Source organism: Haemaphysalis longicornis, unplaced genomic scaffold, assembly GCF_048455015.1.
Source record: "Haemaphysalis longicornis isolate Haplotype H1 unplaced genomic scaffold, Haemaphysalis longicornis Haplotype H1 scaffold_7, whole genome shotgun sequence".
Classification (NCBI taxonomy): Eukaryota; Metazoa; Arthropoda; class Arachnida; order Ixodida; family Ixodidae; genus Haemaphysalis; species Haemaphysalis longicornis.
In genome coordinates this window covers 58,201,644-58,226,730 of record NW_027526422.1, presented here as the reverse complement: position 1 = coordinate 58,226,730, position 25,087 = coordinate 58,201,644, and the positions used below count along the sequence as shown (strand labels likewise).

The 25,087-nt window shown below is 45.6% G+C and overlaps 1 protein-coding gene across 2 annotated transcripts in view; it reads left to right on the top strand.

The window, feature by feature from the left end:
• Nucleotides 1-54: 54 nt before the first annotated feature.
• Nucleotides 55-25,087, top strand: part of Pcm (5'-3' exoribonuclease pacman) — a 74,036-nt gene continuing 49,003 nt past the window's right edge. For both annotated transcript variants that reach the window (XM_077677442.1, XM_077677441.1), the window contains exons 1-16: nt 55-240; nt 1,059-1,190; nt 2,043-2,143; nt 5,101-5,198; nt 6,695-6,804; nt 12,405-12,515; nt 14,656-14,741; nt 16,841-16,928; nt 17,805-17,973; nt 20,121-20,188; nt 20,289-20,439; nt 21,372-21,510; nt 21,600-21,689; nt 22,830-22,986; nt 23,678-23,797; nt 24,463-24,638. In XM_077677442.1, coding sequence (XP_077533568.1) covers nt 166-240; nt 1,059-1,190; nt 2,043-2,143; nt 5,101-5,198; nt 6,695-6,804; nt 12,405-12,515; nt 14,656-14,741; nt 16,841-16,928; nt 17,805-17,973; nt 20,121-20,188; nt 20,289-20,439; nt 21,372-21,510; nt 21,600-21,689; nt 22,830-22,986; nt 23,678-23,797; nt 24,463-24,638 — 1,871 coding nt within the window. In that variant the 5' untranslated portion in view covers nt 55-165. The remainder of the gene's footprint in view (nt 241-1,058; nt 1,191-2,042; nt 2,144-5,100; nt 5,199-6,694; nt 6,805-12,404; nt 12,516-14,655; nt 14,742-16,840; nt 16,929-17,804; nt 17,974-20,120; nt 20,189-20,288; nt 20,440-21,371; nt 21,511-21,599; nt 21,690-22,829; nt 22,987-23,677; nt 23,798-24,462; nt 24,639-25,087) is intronic.

The following is a 25,087-nucleotide window of genomic DNA, read 5'->3' as shown; positions in this document are numbered from 1 at the left end:
AAAACCAACGCTGAATTACGTCACGGACAGTCCACGGGTGTCTCCAGAACGATAATCGAAGAAGCATCTCACATATTCTCGTTTACCGTTCGCGCTGAGGCGCACGAAAATTTCGTGACACCGAAGTAATTGGTTTTTGTAAATTAAAATCCAAACGCAGGAAAAATGGGGGTTCCAAAGTTCTACCGCTGGATTAGCGAGAGGTATCCCTGCTTGAGTACCGTCGTGAAAGAATATCAGGTATGTTTCATCTGGCGATGGATCTGAACCGTCAAAGGACGCCGTTCGCAAGATCCGCGAGAACAATTACTATTTTTTTGGTATATCCGTGGTGACATTGACCCCTTCATGAGCGCGTCATGTTTCTAACGCACAAATAAACTTAATGTTACTGTTTTCTGTAGATTCACGCCCTCGAAATCGGCGGCACGCAACAGTGCGTTCAATGTGTGTTCCCCCCTTTCATTCCTTTTACTGTTTTCGAAACATCGCGTTTAAAGAACACAAACATCCGTCGAGAGTTACGTCGTCGAATAGTATCTGTGGTCGCCGACAGAAGCATCAGCTTAACTGTACGGTGCCTCAGTTTCGGTATTTATCGCGGCCTGTCACCGACAGCAACAACGTTGAATGAGACGCTGCACTAAGACGCCACTTCGCACATGTTCCTGCTCATAATATGTCGTGTTCTTTAGGCGATCAAGACAGAAATTTTGGTTTTTAAACGTATTGTGAAATCTACCGGCAGGTTGTTGGTGCTGCTATCTAGAGAAAGACCATCTTTGTAGCATTGCTTTCCTTTTGGAACTTTCGAACCCGGATGTCTTGTTTCTGAGTAGTGCCATTTGTTAACATTTGAAAGACTTGAAAATTGCGTTGTTCTTAACTGATTCACCGTTGTCACGCATAACGATCAACAGTTTTGTGCTACTGTTAGCAGGCTATTTCGCTGACGGTCGCTCAGTGCTCCTCGCGTTTTTCGCCGCTGTACGTTTCAAACAGCACTCGTGAGCGGGAAACAGCCGTGAGTTCACCGTGCCTGCCGCAATTCTTTTCAGATTCCAGAGTTCGACAACCTGTACCTCGACATGAACGGGATAATCCATGTCTGCTCGCACCCCAACGACGATGACCCACACTTTCGTATTACGGAAGATAAGATATTCTTGGATATTTTTAATTATATTGATGTAAGTATCATTCTGCGTGTACATATTCCGTTTTACGTAGTTTTTCACATGAGAGGGCCTTAAACCTTCCAAATCTTTTTTTTGTAACACTAAGAAACACTACACACACACAAAAAAAGAACAAAAGTATTACAAGATCAAGCATTTTGGTGATGTAATTACAGCTGAAATTTGGGCAGCTTTTAATGTCAAGAAAGTCCCAGTAAACTGGTTGCAGGGCAGTTTCCATTTTGCCACCAGTGCTAAAACCCTGTCAACTTTTTAGCAGACACGAAAATATGCATTGGTCCGTAGCATTGATGTCGCAGGCCTGTTGCAACCCACACCAAGCTGAAGAATCGCAAAAAACGACCAACATCATGGCCCTAGCACAAACTGTGCGCATACACAATTGGCTTTGTAATGACTCTTTGGTGCAAGTGGAGGGTGCACTGGATTGTTGGGTGCTGCTGATAATGCTTTTGTTTGAAGTCGTAGCTCTATCCTTGCCTAAAGGGTCCGATCTTCAGTAACTTCATGGCAGTTGCATCTGTGCCACAAGCAGTCATTTTTGTGAGTAGCAGTCTATGCAAAGGCTAAAGAGTAAACTAGAGAAAAAAAATTTTTATCATGAAGCAAAAGGGGTGAATAGAAAGTAAATGGGCCTAGCTGAAAAGTAAGAAATGGGCTCTGAAAAGCAGAATACAGTTTACGAAATAACAATGTCATCTTGAGTACCTTGTTGGCCATGAAAAACGCATTTTTTCGCTGATGTTATGTTCCTTGCATTGTGCTTTGCAAGGGGTTTTAACGTTTGTATAGGTTCCATTATAGCATAATCTAAGGTGAATGTATTTATTCTTGTTCTTTCAGTTCTTATTTCGTATGATCAAGCCGAAGAAGACATTCTTCATGGCTGTTGATGGCGTTGCGCCACGGGCCAAGATGAACCAGCAGCGAGGCAGGAGATTCAAGTAAATGTTCACAACATCTTTGCAATAGTTGTATTCCCCCCAAACTGCATACATGTGTAGAAGTTTGCATAAGATGGAGTGGGGCAAAGCTTTGTATGCGTTGAAGAGATAAGCTGTATGCGCATGTTTTTCGAACATTTATAAGCAGTTGCCTCTCACCGTGTGTTTTCTGGGGTAAATTTGGCTGAGGTTGAAGTCAGTGGAATGTTTTGAGGGACCATGAATGCAACAACCACAACAAAAAGGAAGTTTTGCTTTATTCAAAAGGTGGTGAAGTCACACATCACTCCATTCTTGTTGGACAGGAAACATTGCTGCCATCGCAAAGCAATGGCTGTTTATGTGGGCGGATTCCAAACTATCTGCGGGCTCCATCATAATATAACGTATGAATATCTCTGTGATGTGCCAACAACAGGTGCTCAGTGTGTCAATGACATGGATTTTAACCTTGCTTCCACGACGAAAGCGGCTAGGATTGGACAACTTGAGCCCGCTGGAACTCTCAAAGCTTATTTGAATAGCAAACGAAATGCGCTGTCTTCGTAACATTTTTTAGACCTCAAGTGCTGTCACGCCGTTAAGGGACCGGGTCCTCTTAAGGGGCCATGAAGACGGAATACAAATGTGCTAAATCTAAAAAAACTAGCCTTTGGTAACTTACTGAGCTCCATTCCAGCGATGAAAGACACTTTTTTAACCGTGAAAGTGCACGCAATATTGAAAAACTCTAAAATTTCACCCTACACATCAACAGTGACTTAACACATAGAGTTTCACATAATAATAACTAGAGGGGAAACTGGTGCTAGTGTGAACGTGAACACCGAGGCGGCGCTTATGCTTCGATGGCAATGATGGCTAGTTCTGGAACTGGACTGTGTAGGATCGAAACGGGCTTATGGCTGTGCAAACTGTGTATGTATGCATGTATACATGCATAAATACATGTATACATGCAATAAATGCACCGCTAAAATGCTTGCAAAACATATTCTTTGCAACATGGTAGAACCGGTTGGTGTTCGGATGTTTATGATCCACCCCCAAGGGGAAGGTGCTTTTGGGGAGGCCTCTTATCTCATTGGCATTGGGCCAACTTGTGGGGTGTTTCTTGTGGAGCTCAAGCTGCACCGGTCAACAATCTTGAGATAAGAAAGCCCATCAGTCTGTTTACTTGTGATGTACCCATTTTTTTTCTTATAGAACATAGGAAAACCGATAAACTTATCTAGCTTCACGCTCCTAGACATTGAGAGATAAAGCTTTCGTGACAAAAGGGCGTTGACACTGCAGCACTTCAAGGGCCCTTTGGCAAATGCATATTTAAGATTCTTGTGCATGCGCGGGGTCATTCACAGAGCAGGTGCTTTTTAACAGCGAAATTCATGTGTTGTTAGTATCGGGAAAGGGACCCGTCAGCAAGTGCAAAGTGAGGATGGTACCACCACGCCAGGGCATGCCTGCGAGGGCTTAGAAATCAGGCTAATTTCTAATGCATTGCATTGCCCCATATGCCAAGTTTCGTTCCTAGAACTGATATGAATGATCACTGAAATGCCGTTTACATTTTTTTAAGGAGAAATATGTTAGTCACAGCTTGTCAGTTATACCCCTGTCACACGGCAGATCTAATGACAGTTAGAGCAAATGTCATTCGCTCTAAATGACATTAATTCGGCGCTACACAAGAATACCGAATGACATTTGAGGCGAATGACATTTAGCGGCTAACTGAGTTCCCGCACCTCAGTTAGTGGCCAAATGAGTAGCCTCGACAGCAGTAGCGCGTCCCTAGACAGAAAAATTCAGTAATAAACCAGAGAATATTGTTTCTAAAAACTGTCAGTAAACTTATATTTTCTTCTTTGTGTTGTTGTTCAAATAAAGGAAGATAAACAAGTACTAACAAAAAAGAAAATCTCGTCCCCAGTGCGCGCGCTAGCCGAATCCGGATTTTTTGCAGACTTGTCTCGGCTTGTGATGTCTACTGTCACTTAAATCGGTGGTTTTCTTGTTTTTTATTTTAAAAATAATCCTTTGTTACATTTTTTTTAAATGTTACGTGTGAAAACATTCTAGATGCGCTTGAAATGTAATTTCTGCGGTTTTGCGAGCTCGCTAATCGTCACCGCTATCACAATCAAATGACATTTGTTTCGCCGTGTAGACCCGCACGGCCGAGCCGAATGTCATTAACAGCTAATGTCATTCACTTTGAATGACATTAGATTTGCCGTGTGACAGGGGTAGTCAATTAGTCACAGCTTGTCACAGTACATACCCCCGTTACACTTACACTGAAACACTTACATGAGGTGAAAGTTGCCCGTGTATAAAATATAAAATCAACAAAACTAAAAATAGTTGGATAACCTCGATTTGTTTTATGCCGTAGAAAAGTTTGCAAGCCCTTTTTGACTAGACATTTTTCTGGAGGCTGGTTACCAAGGCATGCCTGAGTAATTGGAAATTTCATTATTCTTATTAGAAAGCACTAAATGTTCACTTCGATTTGCAGCTAGTCGGACAAAATCTCTATTTGTTTCGAAGGTGAAAATCACTTGTTGCACACCACCACAAATGTGAATGTGTATGAGCAGCAGGGAGAGGTGCTGGTATCGTTACTGTTCATCTTTGACTTCTTTTCTTTAGCAGGCTTCTGTAACATTTCCTAGGCCTCACAGCCCAATTACGCTGGTGTTGTTGTGGCACGATTTTTTTTTTTTTTCTGCAGGAATACTCCTTTGTTCTGATAATTTGCTGCACTAGGAGACGTTTAGTCAAGTTTGTAACAGTGGTAATTATTGTGGAACAAGCATTTATCGCATTGTGCCACCTTGGTTTGAGATTTCGATTCCTGGGCAGCAAAGTAACCTGCAGTGTCGGCTTATGTAATCTGAGGCAACGGCGATGAGTGCTTGCTTGTGTCTCACTCTTTGCTTGCATGTGTGCAGGTCAGCCAAGGAAGCCGCTGCCTTGGAGAAACAGGCCATCGAAAAAGGAGAAACTTTGCCCACAGAGGCGAGATTCGACTCAAATTGCATCTCGCCTGGTAATGACCGCTGAGCAATGATCCTTTTTTTTTTTTTTTTTTTTGTGACCCAAGTTTATGGTTGCTTGAAGCAACAATGGTGTGAGGGAAGGTTTACAAATGCATTTGAGTACATTTCTCCGTTTCGGGTTTATTTTTTTTCCCTCCGTCATTGTGGCCTTGGCTTGTCTATTTACCGCGCTATATTAAAGCCTAGGATGTGTTTGCTATGTTATGAATTTTTGTGTCAGATTGGCCTGCATTTAAATGTACGAAAATACATTCGAAAGTGATGCTTTCCTACTGTCACTCTTTTTGCCGATTTGCTGATGTAAGAAATCCACATTGCCAGTTTACCAGATGGCTGGCACACTTCACCTGTACAACCAGTGCGTGCCTGAACAGGCAGAAATTTGATGCGAACTATGAAATGAGTGAGAATTAAAATTTTGGAGGCTGCGATAGCATTCATATGCATTGAAAATCAGTGTGATGGGATTACAGTGGTGAAACGGGGGCTGCAAACTCTGTGTGATGGCTTCTCTTCTGTCGCCCATTACAGACGAACTAAGGCTCTGGACTTCCACTAAATAGCCAAATAATAGATTACATGGGTTCACCTGCCCAACACCGCCACACGTCAGACTGACTAATTCATTTCAGTGTTCCTTTGACCCTTTCAGCCCAGATTTTTTTATTTTAAGGAAAACCATGTTTTCTGTGGGTTTTCTTAAATTTTAGGTTGCCATCAACCCCTAAACAAAGAATAGAGCTGGTAGTACGAATAATTACAGATTTATTAATGAGACGATTATTCAGGACATCTGACAATTAAAATTTTTTTGTCGAGCAGAGACATCACTTTTGCATATTTTCTTAAACTTTATGATTATTAGATGAACCCACAAACAAATAATCAGCTTTGTAATGCACGTATTTGTAGATTACAAGCCTGGGAATATAACTCGGACCGCCATTTTTTTTTCAGCCTCAATGGCGTCATTTCGGTAGCTTCTTTTTCTTCGTAGCAAAAAGCTCCACTGAAATGAAACAACAGTGATATTTATCGCAATAGGCATCAATGAAGAATAATTCTCCAAAAAACTAGCAGTTTTGCTTTCGTTCTCTATGCGCTAGAGAAACTTTTATGTGATGGCGTCAATTGAGACCACCAGGGCCAAAAGAGTTAAGGTGGCACTGCCGGCATTTGTAACCAGGTGTTGACCTGCTCGATGATAACAGCGCTCGTGTGTGTGTTCTCCCTCGTCCTTCGTTTTTTCGCGCTGTTTTGCTTCAGTTCATAATGAACCAACTGGCCCCACTTCAGACTTTAATTCAGATATTGGCTTATCCACAGCACTCAATGAACTTGTATGAAGGAAATCGAATGGTGCTTCTTCTGTCTGGGTTAGATGCCCCCGGCGGCCTTGTGCAGGAAAACCATGTCGATTCCGTGGAGGCAGGAGCAGTTGGAGGGGAGTGCAGCCTCGTAGACTGAGCGATGTTCGTGTGTGCAGGGACCGAGTTCATGGCGCGGCTGCAAGCCCACCTCAAGATGTTTGTGGCCTGCAAGGTCTCCACCGATCCCCTGTGGCAGAACGTGAAGGTGTACCTCTCGGGCCACCAGGTTTGTGGCAATGTGTGACCAGGACCCCTTTTCCCCTCCCCCTGACTAGCCGCTGTTTTTACTGGCTTTTGCTACGAAGCCTGCTGTCAGTTTCAGTTTTCACTGGGTGACGAAGACAATGCTGGTACAGTTAGACAGCTTATAACGTATGTCCCACGGTAGCCGTGAAAATGCGCACTATAAGTGGGACCACACTGTAAACAAAACATGCGCAAACCCAACCACATCGCAACTGACCTTTCAATCATTCCTCGTTATGATCGTTCAGACGAAGGCCTACTAAAAAGATGCGCGGTCTTTATTTTGTCTTTTTTTCCCCCCACCCCAGCCGTTGCTGCAGGCTCTTACAAGCTTTGCCCGGTCTTACAAGCCGCAAGCGAGGCTTTAACTTCTTTTGTGTTTGTGTTTTGAGGGAGCACGGCTTGAACGGATGTCCCGAGACGAGATGAGAACGCAGGCAGGATTTTTTTGTCTGCCACCTTGCGTTCACAGTGCCAAAGGCGGTTGCTTATCAACACAGTGTACTGGTAGTGGAAACTTGCGGCGTCGCGACTCGCTATCTCCAGTTGTTGGAAAGGGAGAAGGTGGTTGCTTATCTGCACCACGTCCCAATAGAAACAACGTACCCTGTGTTCGGTGGAGGGGGCTTGCTATTTTTTGAGGCGCGTCAAACGAGGACAGTGTGGTTTTCCCGTGAGTGCAAAGGAAACAGTTGAACTAAAGGGTGCCTATTTTTGTGTCTCAGAGGAAAGCAGGGAGCGCGTGCGGCATCAGATAACTGATTCCGTCTTTCTTTTATCTCGCGACTCCCGGCTGCACCGGTCAATTAGCAGACCCACCAAAAAACCGCACTATAAACGGTATTGTGCTTCAGCCAACTGCGTCTTAAGCGGTATGCTTATGCATTGTGTTCAATTGAAGGCAAAACAGTGGTCACAAAAACCCACAAGTTATCCGGTCCTTCACTATAAGTGGTTACGTTATAAATGGTCTACACTGTATAACGCATGAATACCCGAGGCCAGTTGTAGGGCCAAGGGGATGGCTGCCGCAGCTGTGTGCATAGACATTGTTATGGGAGGCGTTTTTTTTTTTAGATGAGCCAGATCCACCTAATGCGAATTTGTGAAACAAGCGAAAGTTTGTTACCGGACCTAAATGCAATGCTGTCAAAGCTATTATGTGATATATTTTATACGTCAGCTAGGGTACATTTATGGCCACGAGTTATTAAAAATCATGCCAGGGCTTGTAAGTAGCGACTGTTTAGTTAAAGGAGCCATGAAGAGAAAATGCAAGTTGGTTTTATTCGAAAGATTTCGTGTTTTATAGTGCCCCCAGCGCTTGTCCGCATACAAGCGGTGCTTTATTCCCTGAGAAATTAAACAATTTAGGTTAAAATTTTGATTTTCCCGCTCAATCGTGCGTTTTCGTGGTCCCAAATGACATCACAGGAACCGACCACTCTGCAGCCTAGAGTACCTTCATTCACGCATCCGCCGTACAGGGTAGAGACACGTATACGCTGGCGCCGCCATTTTCGGTTGCTCGCTTGCCGCCGAAGCAAGTCATTGTGTCAAAACCGCACTAAAATTATCGCCGCAACGCGGTTTACTGAAGAAGTTTGAATCATATTGTCTGTTTCGTGTTGCTAGGTCTCGTGGGAAACGAAAAGAATAACGCGTTGAGCCCGTTGGCCCAATTGCGGCGGCACGGGACCGTTCAAAGGTTGTCTCCACCCTGTACAGCGGTGTTGGTTTGTTGCCGCGTTTCTTTACGTTCCGTAACCTACCGTATTTACTCGCCTAATCCTCGCACTCGCGTAATCCTCGCACCCCTAATGTGAGCCACCAAAACTTGAATTTTTTGGTTCCTCGCATAATCCTCGCACCCCCAACTTTGCAGCGGCAAAAGTTGCCTGCTCGCGAAACCCGCATGGTGCACGCGCTCTCCAACGCGCGCCCTCCCCCGCCGCCTCTCCGTTCGGCGGAGAGCGCTGTGTATCCAAGGCCATCCAGGCGCCCTAACAACCTGCATGGCTACTCCCTAACAGGCGCCCTAACACGCTACTCACACTGTCCTTGAGCCGGTTTCGCGCATGTTTCGCTTGCGGGGTTCGCGTGCGGTGCGGCGGTGTTCGCGCAGCCCGCTGTAGTGTCGTCGTGTCGCCGTCGCGCGCCGTTGAGCGGCAGCAGTTAGCGAGTCACTCGCGTCAATGGTGGATAGCTCGCTGCCATTTTGAGAACTTTTTGATCTTTTTGTTTTGTGCTTGGTGCCGCTTCGCCATGGGGAAGAACGCCAGCTACACTGCCGCTTTCAACTTGAAAGCGATAGAGTACGCGATCGAACACGGCAACCGTGCCGCAGGCAGGCACTTCGGCGTCACCGACTTCAACGTGCGTTACTGGAGTAGGGCACGCACATACGACGAGATAGTGCGCGCGCCAGAAAGCAAAGGCGGCAATTGCATGATCGCTGATCGACGGGAGCCTGTTTACGTTGCAAATAATAAAATAAAAAGAAATAGCTGCTGTTGGCAACACTGAGCTTACTTATACAAAAAACGACTGCTACATTTAGCGGGATTGGCATAAGGCAAATTGGCAACACTGTGCACCGGATTTTTTTTCCCCCGCATAATTCTCGCACCCCTAACTTTGCATTGACTTTTCCGAAAAAAAAGTGCGAGGATTATGCGAGTAAATACGGTAGATGGCCCCACCATACCGTGGCAAGCGTTTGGTTTGTTTTTGCCCGCATTTAAACCTGGCTTGTTTTTGTTCTGGGAGAAAATATTCGTTCCCTGAAACAGTGCTCGCTCGACAAATGGGGTCACGTAAGACACCGTTGCTTGCGTCAATCGGCCAGTGTCGTCTGAGACAACCCCAAGCCCCGTAGTGCTGTGCGGCTAAACCAAGCATGCTGTGCGCAGTACGAACAGCAGAACGCATCAGTACTTCCATGTTTACATGTGCTTTCGTAACTTCCACTGTTTGTCCCATCATTCTTATTGCTTTGTAAAGAATGTGCCCTAAATTTAAGCGCAAATCGCTTGTTCGTCTAGTTTGTAAGCTCTACCTAATTTGCGTCTGCTTCTGCCAGCCTCTGCCAATCGCAGAGCTTAGCTCATGTGACATCATAGGTTCTGTTGCGGGAAATGAGCTGGTGGGTCGCATGACCATTCCCGTTTTTCCTAATTATGTAGCTTATTTGAGCGAAGTTTACGTTAAAAGTGGTGTCAGTATGATTCTAACGAGGCAATCTTTTGAATGAACCAAACTTGTGTTTTCTCTTCATGGCTCCTTTAAGTGCTAAAATGGTAAATATGGGAGTAAAAAAATGAGTAAAACCAGGGTTATTTTGTTGGAACAGGTTAGATGAATTGAAATTATTGTTTCACATCTCTTGGTATCCTTTCGTTCATTTCTTCCATTTACTTCGTCGTTGACATCTGGTGAGAGATCTTTTGCCGATCTCATAATTGCCGCCTGAATTCATAATAAGCCAGCTCAGAGAAGCCAAAAAAATTTCGAAAATAATTGAAACAGTCTGAGCAATCAAGCCGAAAGCAAACTCCATTGGGCAAATGGATTTGGCTTATTTCGATGCGTGAAAAAGCTGGATCTGGCTCATTTCCAATTCGAAATACAATATGCATATTTATTTTCAGGGCATTATCTCAACTAATTTCAGGCCACTCCTTTTTTAGGGGAAAGTTGCCGAGTTTTTGTTGTCACTGCAGTTTTTTCCGACTCAGTTTCAGTTTTTGGATCTGGCTTATTTCGAAAAAAAAAACGAAAAAAAAAAACGCCTCATATGTCTGTCCATGGCAGCAAGGCAGTGGAAACTAGTAGCATTGATGCCGCGACAGGATCTGTCTGGCATAAGGAAGCGGGTTCTTTCTGGTAGCGTGACAAAACATGGTGCTGTTTGTTTTTAAAGGGTGAAGTGGTTGCGATAGGGTTCCACCTCGCAAAAGGGCATACAAAGGCTGCCCTTGTGTTTTACATTGAACATCGCATTGGGTCGCGAATCGATGGGAAGCCAAGTGTGGGAAAGTGGTTTTAGCTAAGAACAGGAAATTGGAGGAAGGAGGAGGGGGACATGGTATCTGCTTCTTCAAAGTTCGAAGTTTTCCCGTGAGCATTTCTTGTTGGAAAGGAGGCAGGGGGGTGGGGGTGATCGTATCATGTACCAGTCACCAGATGCTCTGATAGTTGACCCTGTAAACAATCTCACATTTGGTGTACCAGGTGCATTCTTTAGACAGTGGCAAAGTGATCTGAAGTGAGACAACAGCAGCATCAAAGCGTCAGGTTGTACACAACCGGTTACTGTCTTTAGAACTGACGGCCTCTCCTTATTCTTTGCTTTCCTTTTAGTCCCTTCTAGCCATGGTGTGTTACAGAAAGTAGCAGTGCTGTCGCATGTAATGGTCTTTTTTTTTTGTTTGTTTACCAAGATGCTTATGAAGTTCTGAAGGACGCTACCTGTTGAGTTTGTGCACTTGGCGAATTGACCACACCTTCCTGGTCAATTTTGGTGTGCTTTATTTCTTTGCACCATTTTTGGATGTGATGCGTTGCTCAAGGCTCTGTTTCCATTTTAATTTTGTAATTTTACGAGGCCTGAGATCATGGAAACAAACTGTGTTGTAATTTTTCGACGCACATTAAGGGGGCAGTTGGGTCTTTGGGGCCGAAAAACGGTCAAGAAAAGCGTTTTCTCAAAAACGTCATTTTTGGCCTCCACGGCCATTTTTTATCAGTCTGTAAATTTCCTCATCAAAAGGCACCATATTTTGTTGTTATTATATTATAATAGCATTTTAAAGTGCACTCTACAGCTCAGTAAGCGCAGAATTCGATGGTGAAACGGCACTTTTCTTGCAATGCAAAGCTAGCATTTCATCCTCAGATATCTTGGCACCCAGAGCAGGTACAACTTTAATTCCTTTTGCTTCTGATAACGAAATGTGTGGAGAATACAATGTTGGAAACAAATTTTTCAAATGGAGGCTTTGGAAAATTATTATTGTGTTCAATTGGCACCACCTGCGAGCGATTTCTGGCAGAGCACGGGAGAAGTGAAGTTCCCTGTGTTGTAAAACGACGAAAAATAGCTGAATAAAAAAAAGTACTTCCTATGTTGTATTCTTTAGTCATTTGTCTGCCTAGCCACGTGGTAATTGCCATTCTGTATGGAGTGGTTATTTTGTAACTGTGACCCAAAATAATGGCAATTAATCATTAATTAACTCAAAATATAATCAACTTACAAAAGATTTAATGGCAGCTTTGAAATCAGCACAAAAAACTCTATAATGTAGTGCAGTTTCATTAAAATTGGTTGGTAAATAAAAAAAATAGCTCTAAGACCAGTCTGCCCCCTTAAAGATCCCCAGGTAGTCAGAACTAATCCGGGGCCCTTCACTACGGCGCGCCTCATCGCCTGCGTTGCGTCGGCACATTAAACCCTGAAATTGAATCAAGAACTGTGTTGTAATTGAGCTGTCACACGTGGCCTTATTTAGCTTGTTAAATGTGCAGAAAGGGGCCTTGCCGACTGTATATTAATTTCCTTCGATTTTTCGCGAACAGACGCCGGGTGAGGGAGAGCACAAGGTGATGGACTTCATCCGGACTGAGCGATCCCAGCCAGGCTACGACCCCAATACAAGGCACTGCCTGTATGGACTTGACGCTGACCTGGTGAGATCCTAATGGGTTCCTCGTGCCTTGATGGGGTGCCCACAGCGTTTCACATGCCCTTTGAATGGCCGACGGAGTCCACCGTCAAGCCTCCCTTCCTGAAAACTGAGTTGTTCTCCAAGTCAATCGCCTCTTCAAATAGGGTCAAATGGGGTAGAGCACATTCACCTATTGTAATCGACGTGCACACTTAAGGCAACCTTTGAAACAGAGGTGATGTCAGTAGTTGGGCAAGTTTGTTGATGCTTCTTGTCTGTGCACGGTTTTTTGCGCTGTTATAGTGTAACGACCTATAAAGTTTGCTGAAAAAATATGTACTACAATGCTGACTGATTTGTGATTCCGGTTGTGATAGCTAATAGCTCATTTCTTCCTTTTTTCTTGCTCAGGTAGACCATTTTCAGTGATGTGTGTAAGTGTGCCTGTGCTACTTAACTCTTTCGCTACCGCGCCTATCAAAATCGATCAATTTGATCGATACTTTTGGGAGCGCCTTTTCATAGCGTTCCAGGAGTTTCTCGAACAAGTAAAGCTGTTCAGAGTTAGATCAGAAAATGGCCTTTCAAAATCAGTTTTGTTTTCATTTTTGCAACGGAAACGGGATTTTTGACACGCTTTTAAATCACCTGGGTGTGGAAAAGGGGCGTGGTCATCGTGCGTCACTGTTACCAATGAAGAATGCGTGCAACTCATAATTACTCTGCACCAGCGCTTTTTTGCTATCAGGGCGTGAATGGGGAACTAGCAAACGATTTTCAATCGTCAGGTTCGCGCTCTGACAGTAATAATCCCAGAAATCGGCTGAAAGTGTCAAGCAGTGCCTGGTTGCAAAGCTACTTTGGTTTTAGGCAGTTTTATTGCCTTTGCGCACGTTGTTCTAAGTACTGTGGTAGTTCTACTTACCCCAGGACCATTTGCAAACAGTTTACAACAGTTTCGGTTTCGTTTCTGCATCGCGAAATTCATATTTAGCGCTACTATGCAGTTACCCAACTTCAAGGCTACATGCCATGGCGCCTGGAGCGTCCGCGACTGATCCCCGAACAAAGCACGGCGCTCCTGATTTCCCCCATCCTAACCAGATTTCTGCGATACGAACTTAGATGCAAGTCAAAAAGGTCACACCCAGTCGCCAGATATCTGTTCCGCCGAGGACAGCGCTTCAAACCGGCCTTACACTGCTAGCTGTTCGACTTCCAGTTTCGTTTCCATGCGAGGGTATATCCGGGTGTCTAATGTTGCTGCTTAGTTGAACTGTTTGAACTGTCTATTCGGATGGAGTCTCCGATAAGTTTTTGGACTGTTTCATTTGAAAATTGTTAGGTGGCGCTGCAATAGAGAAGGCTCGTTGTGCTGATCTTTTTTATCGCGCAACTGCTACTCGGCCAAAGATCGCAGGGCACGATTGTAGCTCATCGTACCTCCTTTTTGCGAGCAAGGCTACAATTGCGAGTAAGAAGATGATAATAAAGCTCAGCTTTATGTTTTGAGAGACCGTGAACGACAACAAGCATCAGCCACGGCATTCCGTTTTCAACTTCATGCATGTTTTTTTCCGCATCGCGTGCTAGTCCCAAATATTGTGCTCGCTGTAAATGCAAAGTCAGCCATTGACATGATGTTTTTACGTTATGTGGGGGCAAATTGGTGCCTCTGATAATGACAAACCGCCAGGTTTATTCCAGGAAACCACCCGAAATTGCACATTTTGAATTGGAGGTTGGGCTTCACCGCATGACACGAGCACCGTGCATGCTAACATTTTTTTTTTTATATCTGACAAACTGTTGTTTCCCTACAAAATGTATATTCTAATTTTTTTCTACTACCGGTGGTTTGATAAACACAACTCCTTTTTTATCACTTTTTTCGACAACTTGACAAAAATTTTGATTTTGATTTTTTTTTAGAACTATGATATATAAAAACCTTTAAAAAACTGGTGTTATTGGAAAGGCCGTTAAATAATCTGCATTTTGTGTTCCTGCAATTAGTGCCTAACCAATTTTTTAGCAGGAAAAAAAATGTTTTCTTGGACCCCTAAAATTAGTCAATTTTCCGGCGGTAGCGAAAGAGTTAAGTGCAGCTTCAGGCTCCTTCTTAACCCAGCGCTGACTCATTCTTATGCCTTTCCTTCCAGATTATGCTGGGAATCTGCTCTCACGAGCCGCATTTTGCCCTGCTTCGTGAGGAAATCGTGTACGGCAAACGGCAGAGCCAGAAGAGGTTCGTTCCACTTCCTGTTTCTTTTCTTTAAACACGTCACTGTTCTCGCAAAGCCTCTGGTGTAGTAGTCTTTAGCGTGTCCTGAATGTAACTGGACACAAAACATCATTATCAAACGGGCGTCAAAACAATGGCATACTAGTTCTTAGCAGCTTATTGTACCTACCCAATGTTGAAAACTACCTGCATCAAGTGCAAAAACCACTCGCATTTGCACTTGGTGTGTTAAGGGACACTGAAGTGAATTTGTCAAGCTACCGTTTTTGCTTGCACTGCGTAGACTGGCACAAATTAGCACACTTTTTATCGTTTATCTGGTTGACAAATCGGTAATTATTTTGCAAAGCGCGAAAGAAGAAAAACTACCATGCGCGGTTTGCGGCAGCCGCACCAACTAAGGCTGTGACGTTGGGAGGAGGGGGCACCGTGATTGGACGATGCCCAAGGTTAGCAATCAAACAAGTTTCGGTTTCGGTTCTGTAAAACACAACCAATGGCGTTGTTGGATGGGCATTCTCAATATATATCAGTAATCATCGTACCGCGCTTCTGCATGTTGTCGGCTGTAAAATGCATAAGATAAGCCTCCCAGGACGGCTTGGAATCGTAGCATTCACTAGCCGAGGCCTACGCAGTGCATGAACGCCCTCCGCGTCCCTGCAGATGCTCAAATGCCATGCGCTTTTCCCCTATATTTGGAGCTTGCTTCACTCATGCCTGTATCATAAAAAGCGGGTTCGCACCAGGCCAAGGGTCTGTTGATTCTGGCCTGTGCCCACTGCCCGCAAGCAGTCGGTGCTTATGGCAACAGCACGCCAACGAGAACCCGCTAGCGCGCCAGTGCCAGCCTGCGCGCGTTCTGTGAACTAGTTCGTGGAGCAATGAACGTTGCAGCCCAAAAAAAGGTGAACTCAGTATAGAAAACATTGGCGGAAAACGAAAAAGTTAACTTATAAAAAAAAAAAAGTACGTACCTGCGGGGATTCGAACTTGTGACTTGCAAAACACTTGCGCTGGCACACCTAGCACTCCAAACCACTCGGCCACGGGCGAGCGGGTTTATCCTTGGAAATATAAGGTATATAATGTATAACCAGTTTACACTTTTATTTAGTTTTAGCATTCCAAGCAGCTTTGACAACTATTTGTTGTTTTGCGCTCTTGCAGTAAGCATCCCCCAAGTTTCCACAATATCTCACACCTAGCAATTGCATTTCTTAGACGGAAAAGCGTTCGCAGATGCGTAGTCGTGCTGCTGGCCGCTGTGCTTGTTCGCCCAGTGCAAAAAAGTGCTTCCCGCATCCTAGTTTTACGCTGTCCGGTAAACATATCAGTTGATTTTATTTATTTAGTACCTATATAAACTTCGCTGACTCTTCTCCCGCCTTCAAGAGGCCCTATATTTTCCTACTGGCGTACCAGTCAGCGAAGCGTCGCATGTGCGCTTGTGCAGCGCTTGTGTGAAGCGACCTTGACTTGGAGCTAGGTACAGTGTACAAACTAACCGAGTAAAGAAAGGCACATTCTTCCATTCACAAACGTGTCCTGGCTTTGTTTCAACTGAGCGAACGAATTGCGACGACCCGTCGGCGGCCGGCGGACGAAACGCTGGGCCGACTGACTCTGTCTGAAGGCCGAGGAGCCGTGCAGTAGCGCAGCCAATTGCGAGCTCGGCTCCTCCCGACGTCGCACAAAAACGCAACAGAAAATGGGCAATGGGCGAGCGTAAAGAGAGGAGGACAGCATTTTCGAATTAATTTTTCTACTAAATAAAATCGCGTAAACGCGCCCAGAGTGGTCGAAACATGTCCTGGGGACTCCAGACTACAATTTGCGCTAGTAATCCCGCAATGTTTACATATCACTTCAGTGTCCCTTTAAAATGACCCTATTTGGATTTATGCCTGATTCACTGGCATGAAAAGATAATTTGGAATAACACCAAGTAAGGGTAGCGTGCGGGGTGTGCATGCCTGCACGTGCTGCGCTCATTGTTTGCCAATCCTAGTGCTGGATGTTCGCCTACATCTCTGGCTTCTTGTGAAAGTTGTGGCCCCTGTGGCAAGCCCACCCAATCACTTTCTTCTCGTTCCCTTCAGGTTAAATGTGCCAGAAGAGATCACGTTCCACCTCCTGCACTTATCCCTACTCCGAGAGTACCTTGAGCTGGAGTTTCAGGCGGTGAAGGTGAGTGCGCTCTTGGTTTTTTCTCAACCCTTTCACTGTTGAGTGTTTCTGGCCGTGACATCTCCCAGTGTCGGATTGGTTTCCGGAATATCAGGGAAGGTGCACAGTGATTTGACACCCCTTCCTCGGGTGAGAAACTTTCAGAATGCGAATCCGAGCTCAGCTTGTATTCAGATCGGAATCAGAAGAACCATTGCTCCTGTCCGTAGTCGAAAACCCCACACGGTCAGCCATCCGGAAGTAACCGCACGCATGGAGGGAGCGTTTTCAGCAGCTTGCACATCGCACAGAATTGACACGTTGCGAAATAATGATGGCAGGTAGAGGTAAAAAGGGGATACAACATTGATACAAGAACCTCGTTTGCTGCTGACAGTGGCAAGTGAGGGCGCGGCGAGCAAGTGAAAGACGTGATTGAGTCATGTTTCCGTCTACTGGAGAGGAATGGCGCACTGAGCTAACCTGGCACGCCATAGCAGACATGGGAATAGATTTAAAAAAAAACAAAAACCTAGAAACTCGTTGCGAATGACACAGTAATGCTTGTACCGGTTATCGCACACGTGCTGCATGGTTACTCATCCTGACACAGTACAGCGTGCAGAGCGACCATGGCCCCAGCAACGAAGAGTGGGCGTGGTCGCTCCATACTCTTCAATACACCGTCGTCAGAGAGCTTGCAAGTGAAAATACGAGCTACTAGAAAGATTCGACAGATGGCGCAAACAGTCCGGGCGTGCCGCCAGCTTTGCGCTATGACGCGAATTTTTGAACGCACAATGGAGAACGTACCGGTACGTCAATGACAGCAACAGGGTTAAGTAGAGTGCCTTGTAATAAGAAAGCACTGATCTTTCTCTCTCCCACCTCATGCAGGAGCCCCTGCCCTTTGAGTTCAACCTGGAGAGCATCATAGATGACTGGGTGCTCATGTGCTTCCTGGTGGGCAACGACTTCATCCCCCACCTGCCCAACCTGCACATTGCCCACAATGCACTGCCCATCCTGTACAAGGCCTACATCGATGTGCTGCCCACCCTCAAGGGTGAGCCTTTCTCTCTCTTGTTTCCATTCGGCATTTTTTCCGCTTAAAGAACACACCACCTCCGAGAAGCGCCAACAGTGCGGGGCTACCACCTAGGAGATCGTGTAGAGAACAGTCACACAATTGGCCAGCATAGTGATCAGAAAAAAAAAAGGGTAGCAGCAGGAGTGGTTATGCACCTTTCGTGCTGTGGCCTTTTCTGCTGCTGGTGTTTGTGTAGTACACAAATGGTGGCTGTGAAAAAAGAGAATAGACCTTGTGTTCGCTCGCATGAATAATTTGACTGTGCTCGCTGAAGCGAAAGTGTTTCATCGAAATCAAGACTGAAACAAATTTTGCAACTTCTGATAGAGAGACAGTCTGTTTTATGATGTTTTTGAGTTGAATTTAGCTCTTTTTAGAGAACACACTCGGCGGAGGCTTCTACATGCATTTAGGTTACATTCGCGAGCCCTACCTTGCTGTTTTGTTCAGAATAAGCCGGGGCATGTTCTGCCAATCCTGTTTCACCATTAGTGATTCGTGACGTCTTAAATCGTGATGCAGAAAGATGTGTGGTGGCGGCATCAATTTTCACGCATGCTTTTCACATTTTCTGTGTTAATAAACGACTGTCACCGCTGTGAGTGGTATATTTGTATTTATGGCAGTGTAATGTGCCGCTAAATTCAGCCAGTGCCTGTTTTTAAATTTTAGTGTCCCTAATTCTTCGGCATAAAAGTTTTGGGAAGGGAAGTCTTGCAATCTTGTGCTTATCGAGGCGGCAAATGTTTTCTTGATTAATCTTTGACCCTTCTTTCTGCTGGTCAAAAAAGAAGAAAGAAGAAGATATTTTGGTAGATTGAAGATTAATGTAAAATCCGCTGTTTCTTTGGTCACCTTCAGTTGCAGTTTCTTCTCGTAATCATTACTGCAGCAAGTCATCACCTGCTAGCACGTTATTCACAGGTTCTACCTTTGTTTTACATGTTTGTGGCTCGTGCATAATACTGCTTCTTGCAATTTTCATTCCCATCCATTTTTTTTTTAGCTACGCGACGTCACCCTTGATGCCTTGAAGGGCAACTTTCAGGGCATGAAGTTTCGGCTTGTTTTTGGGATGTTTTTCTCTGTGAAAATGCTATCTCAGGCATTTGTTTAGGACTAACACTCACCATGGTCACAGCAAGCTTTGGGCAACTTGAAGCTCGTGGTTAATGGTACTGGATAATAGTAGTAATAACAGTAAAAACAGTTGAAATACCACTTAAAAACAACCATGGCAGTATAGAGGCCATTGTGGTAGTAATGGCAAAAAAAAAAAGCAGAAAAAAATTAGTAGTGGCTTAGCTCTGCAATGCCAGGATATACGTAGCGTGAGCTAAGGTTCAGCAATCCAGTTCAGTCCAGTCCAATTCAGTCTTATCCAGTCCAGTCCAGTCCAGTCCAGTCCAGTCCTGTCCAGGCACTGCTCCTCGCGCATGCTCAGCACGGCTCTTCACGAGCCACGCAAAACGGCTATCAAGCGGCTCCGATGCAGCGTCAGACCTGGCTACTGCGCAATTGAGGCACACACCTGGGCATGCGCCGGCGCCAGTGCGTCTGCCGCGACTATGACGCAACACAATCCAACCAAATCCACTTTAATCCAATCCAAATTTAATCCAAGTCAATCCAATCCAATGTCTTTTGTGCTCGCGCCGAACGGCCCTTCACAGCACATGCGAAACTGCTCAACCTCGGCCAGTGTAGCTTACGCTACAAAAAACAACGTGTTGATGTAGTACCTAGTTGCATTTTTCAGTTTCCCTCAGGTGCTACATGATAGGGCAGGGGCAGCTGCCTCATTTTGCCTTGAAAAACCAGTTAGTAAACAGTTCTAGCTCAAACACGTGTTTCGTGCAAGCGTGCCTCTTTGGAAGCGTTGTTATGCTAAAAATAATAACTCTCTGGGGTGAAAATACCACTCATAATATCTAGAATAGGGTAACAAGTTGTAGAAGGCAGAGTTTTCAAAATTCAAACACTTTTTTTGTAGCTTGCAGGCAAGTCTTCAGAGACGCAGTATGTTGTGTGGGATTGGGAGTACACACTAGCCTGTTAAATCTGGGGCATTCCTGTCCTTTTTTTTTTTCTTCCTGTGCCTGTAACAATTTATTTGTTTGCAGGTTACATCAATGAGAGCGGTAAGCTCAACCTGGACAGGTTTGAAAAATTCCTGGAAAGATTGTCTCAGGTACTGTTTGCTCTCCCTGTACTGGCTTGAGTTGCCCCCATACGTACCCCGTTCGTTTTCATGTCTTTGAATGGCCTGACATGTCAACCTTCCGTTTCAGTTTGACTACGAAAAGTTCTCCGACGTCCAGGCGGACCAGAAGTTCCTGCAGTCGAAAAGGGAGCATGCTGAAGCTCCAAATGGCATTGTGAAGAAGCAGAACGGGTCGCCACCGGCCGAGAAAGAGAAGGCCCGGGATCCCGATGAACTGCGTAAGCTTGGGTTTTGAAAGATTTGTTTCTGGAGCATCGTAAGCTGTGTGCACCTTTTAAACCTGCTGCCTTAGCATTGTCCTGCCAAAGCATCACAGGCCTCACCTTGCTGGTTGTCAGGGTGGTGGGGAGGGGTTCTGTCAATCTGTCAAGCCTCGAGTGCTTGCGAGCTGGGGCTGGAATTCAAGGCGTGACCTCTGTGGCATGCGCACTCCATGATGCTTCAGCATCAGCAGCAGCAGCAGCCTATCTACACCCACTGCAGGGCAAAGGCCTCTCCCATGGATCTCCAATTATCCCGGTCCTGTGCTAACTGCGACCAATGTATCCCCTTTATCTCATCTGCCCATCTAACTTTCGTCGCCCCCTGCCACGCTTGCCTTGTCTAGGGATCCACTCTGTTACCCTTAATGACCAATGGTTATCTTGCCTCCGCATTACATGCACTTCCCACACCTATTTCTTCGTCTTAATTTCCACTAATATGTCCTTAGCACGCGTTTGTTGCCTGACCCACTCGTATCTCTTCTTGTCCCTTAATGTTACACCTGTCATCTTCCGTTAAGTTGAACCCTCTTAGTGAGCCTCCAAGTTTCTGCCCCGTAGGTGAGTACTGGTAGAATGGAGCTGTCATACACTTTCTTCTTCAGGGGCAATGGTAGGCTTAGGTATAATGACAGGCCTCACAATGATTCGAGCCACACTGGTTTCTTAATTATTGTTGCGTTAGCTAAACATCGTACCAGCGGGAGGTCCTCGTAAGAGGCACTCTCAGGTAACCCTGACCCTCGCTTCTGCTAAGAAGGAACAGCAAGTGGTGTTGTAATCGCATTTCCTGCCTGCACTTGCCGTTAGTGATTACATCCGCCACTTGTCTTGCTGTTCCGGCCAGTTCGTCCGCTAGAGGCGTCAGTGGTGTCGTTTTCTCGCAGGCCTCCTGGACAAGTTTCAGCACCTGGACATTCCCGACTACGACAGTGACGAGGAAACGGAGGGGCTCTTGGAGATGGAGTTTCGCCAGCACAAGCGCGACTACTATGTCAACAAGCTGGAGTACAAGGATGTCAACAAGTGAGCTGCCCCCTCCTCCTCCTCCTCAAACAAGCAACACTGGAGGGTGGAAAGAGGGTGAGGGGTGATGCAAGCCGTGCCTCTTTCAGGGAAGTGATGCAGGAGCAAGCTCACGGCTATGTGCGGGCCATCCAGTGGAACCTGCATTACTACTACAACGGGGTCCAGTCCTGGAACTGGTGAGTATAGTGCTCCTTGCATCCGAAAGAAGTGTGGTGGTCTGAACTGAAAGCCCGGCCCCGCGAGCCTGGAAAGGCAGAACCTGTTGGTGGCGGCGAGGGAGTTGTTGCTGTGGAAATGAGTGAAGTCGATGCATGCTTAAAGATTTATGTAAAATTTCTTGATTGAAGTTATTGTTTCGCCAAAGTGAAATTGGCGTAGTATTAGCTGTCAAAACTTATCTTTGCTATGGTTGAGCAGATCCAACTGTTATTTACATACCATTCAACTTGCAAGATGAAGATGGGTAAACCTGCACAAGTTGTCCTCGTGATCCGTTCGGTGCTGCGTTTGTAAGGCTTTGTTTTGCTTTGTGGTACAAACTTTGCGTAATTATTATGCATTATGCATTATTGCGAGTCCATTTTAGCGCTTGGGCTTCTTGAAATCTACTTTGGGAACCACAAGTTCGTGCGGAATTGTCCATGGAACTTCATTACATTGAACTTTCAGCAAACTGGACGTCATTATGTAGAGGTTAAAAATACATAGCAATATACATCACTTAAAGTTAAAAGAAAAAATTTTTTTTTTCATCTTGTCAGGGGTTTTTTTACATCGAAGTTCGTTACATCAATGTTTGACTGTATTCAACTACATATTAGCAATTCATACCTCAAACTGAGTTAATAAATTGTGGTCGAAAATGATAATATTTGTTGAAAATGAGAATACTTGCACGTCCCAAAACTAGGTCTGTGTTGTTTCGTCGTGTGCAACCTCCTGAGCAGTTGCACAAGTATTGGAGAATATAAACCTGCCATGGTGGCTCATTGGCTAAGGCATTGTGCTGCTGAGCCTAAGGATGCTGGTTCGACTCCCGGCCACGGGGGCCGCTTTTCTGATTTAGGTGAAAAGTGAAAGTTCAAGATTTCAGTGCAGGTTAAAGATCCCCAGGTGGTCAAAATTAATCCAGCGCCCTCCACTTGGCACACCTCATTGCCTTTGTAGCGTCGGCGCGTTAAACTTCATAATCAGTGCAACCAACTGGAGGGTATAAGCCTGCCAGATTAAGGGAAGTCGCATTGTCAGCTTACCGCCCCCGCGTCTCTTGGGTGGTAAGGTAACCACAGTGTTCCCCCTTTCTGCCTGTGCGACAGGTATTACCCGCACCACTACTCGCCGTACATCTCGGACATCCGGGACTTCCAGAACCTGGACATGTCCTTTGACATGGGCAAGCCGTTCCTGCCCTTCCAGCAGCTCATGGCCATCCTCCCGGCTGCCAGCAAGAGCCTCGTGCCCAGCGCCTACCAGGTGGGGGTGGGGGAGACTATACATAGCTTGGTGGGGCTTGGCTATCAGCTGCAGCTTCGGATATTTTTTCGCCATGCCTACTTCGTCTTCCCAAATAGTTGGCACCTAGTAGGATTCTTGCAGCCTTCGCAGTTTGAATGTTTTACTATCTTTCCTTACACCTGTTCTGTGTAGGAGGCAAGTTCGCCAGGCCTTTTTGAGCTGCTTCAGCACAATGCTGAGCCATATGAAGGGCTCAATTTTCAGCTTAATTTATAGCTACAGTCGAGCCCACTTATAATGAACACATTGGGAAACGGAAATCAGTTCGTTATATCTGCTTTTCACTATATCTGGACACAAAATTTATGTATTCAAATGGTGACGGAAAATGAAGATTTGTTCGTTATAGCCACTACTGTATTTCGTTAAAAGCGGGTTCGCTATATGTGGGCTATACTGTATTCACAAATAGGGTGGTTTGTTTGGCTAGTTGTCTGCGCAACATATGGACCATGTGTCTGGAAAATTGGATTGAATGGTTCATTGGAGCTGGTTCATGTCACCTATTGGTCATGTGACCCTGTCCTTGTCCGCACACCAGCTTTGGGAACTACGTAGCGGGTTTTTGAGCTTGTCCTAGCCAGCGGCCATCAGTCTTGCACTGCCTAGATGTGCTACCTCAGTGTTGGTGCTCTGTCGTTTTTCTTAGGATCTCATGGAGTGCGAATCATCTCCCATCTTGGACTACTACCCAAAGGACTTTGCCACGGACTTGAACGGGAAACAGCATGACTGGGAAGCTGTTGTTCTCATTCCGTTCATAGACGAGGTAAGCCAGTTTCAGTGTTGGTTTGTTAGAGGCAAGAACTATCTGCATTCATTTTTATGGCCCTGCAGAGGGGATCTGTTGTCAAATTGTAAGCTGTGGCTTTTGGTGATAGCCTGACAATTTGACGACACCCGAGTCCCTTTGTAAAGATGTAGTGCATTTTGTTACAGCTCTGGCATCAAGTGGGGAAGCTGGTGCATACAGTTGCTTTCAATCAGGACTTTCATCATCATTTTAAGTGGCAGGGATTGGTGAAGTTCGATCATCAAAAGTCACCAATGAGTGAAGGTCATTGTAAAAGGAATACGCCGCCATAGTTCAACTTATTTCCTTAAAAACGACATTGCAGGGCTTTGGAAAGGAGAGTCCCGCGAGCAGTGTAATGCTGCACCTTAATATCTGCCGCTGAATCTGGTGGGAAATGTTTCCACATGGGCGTTTCACTGCAGCGTGTACACTGCTTTCTGTGCTTACCAACAAAGGAAAGTGTGCAATGCTGTGGATTGCTTCAAGAGCAGTGAAAGTGATTGATTCGAGAGCACGTAGAGCGATGTGTGCACTTGTGAGCCGGGTCTCCTCCTCATCTCCCCCGGGCATTGTCAAGGGAGTGGAGAAGGGGCGGTTCTATCTACTTGTACATCTCCCCTGCCTGTTGTGTCCTCTAGAACCGGCTGCTGCCTGCCATGGAGCAGAACCAGCAGAAGCTGACGGAAGAGGAGAGGGCCCGCAACGGCCACCGGGGCCACCTGCTCTTCACCTACTCCAAGGAGGAGCAGCCGGCCCTGCCCTGGCACTCGGAGTCCACCAGGCCACTGCTCCTGTGGCAGACCAACCACGCCAAGTGAGTGTTCCTCGGGCGTCCCCCTTGCCCGGCTGGGCTTGGCCCTGCCTTGTGGGGTCCCAGTAGAGGTCGGTCCCAATTTGAACGTCGGTGTGGATCAGATGCCCCTACTCACCTACTCGGCCATCAGCAACCACGAATCTGGGGAGCCCAGGTTCCCCCAAGCAGGATTAAGACCTTCAAGTGCTACTAAAAATGGCCTTTGCAAGCGTTCTTTCTTTCTTTCTTTCTTTCGTTTGTTTGTTCGTTCGTTCTCCTCTCTCTCTTCTCTTTTTTTTTTAAGGCCATCTAGCACACTGAAATAACACTTTCCCAGTCGAGATTGAAATGGGGTGTGTAGCGCCGATTTAAGTCAAAAGTAAAGGTTGCAAAGGATTATTTGACCGGGTGAAGAGTACGGCAAACGGAGAGAAGGGGGTGCAAGGCACGTTATTTTCCAAAGCTTACAG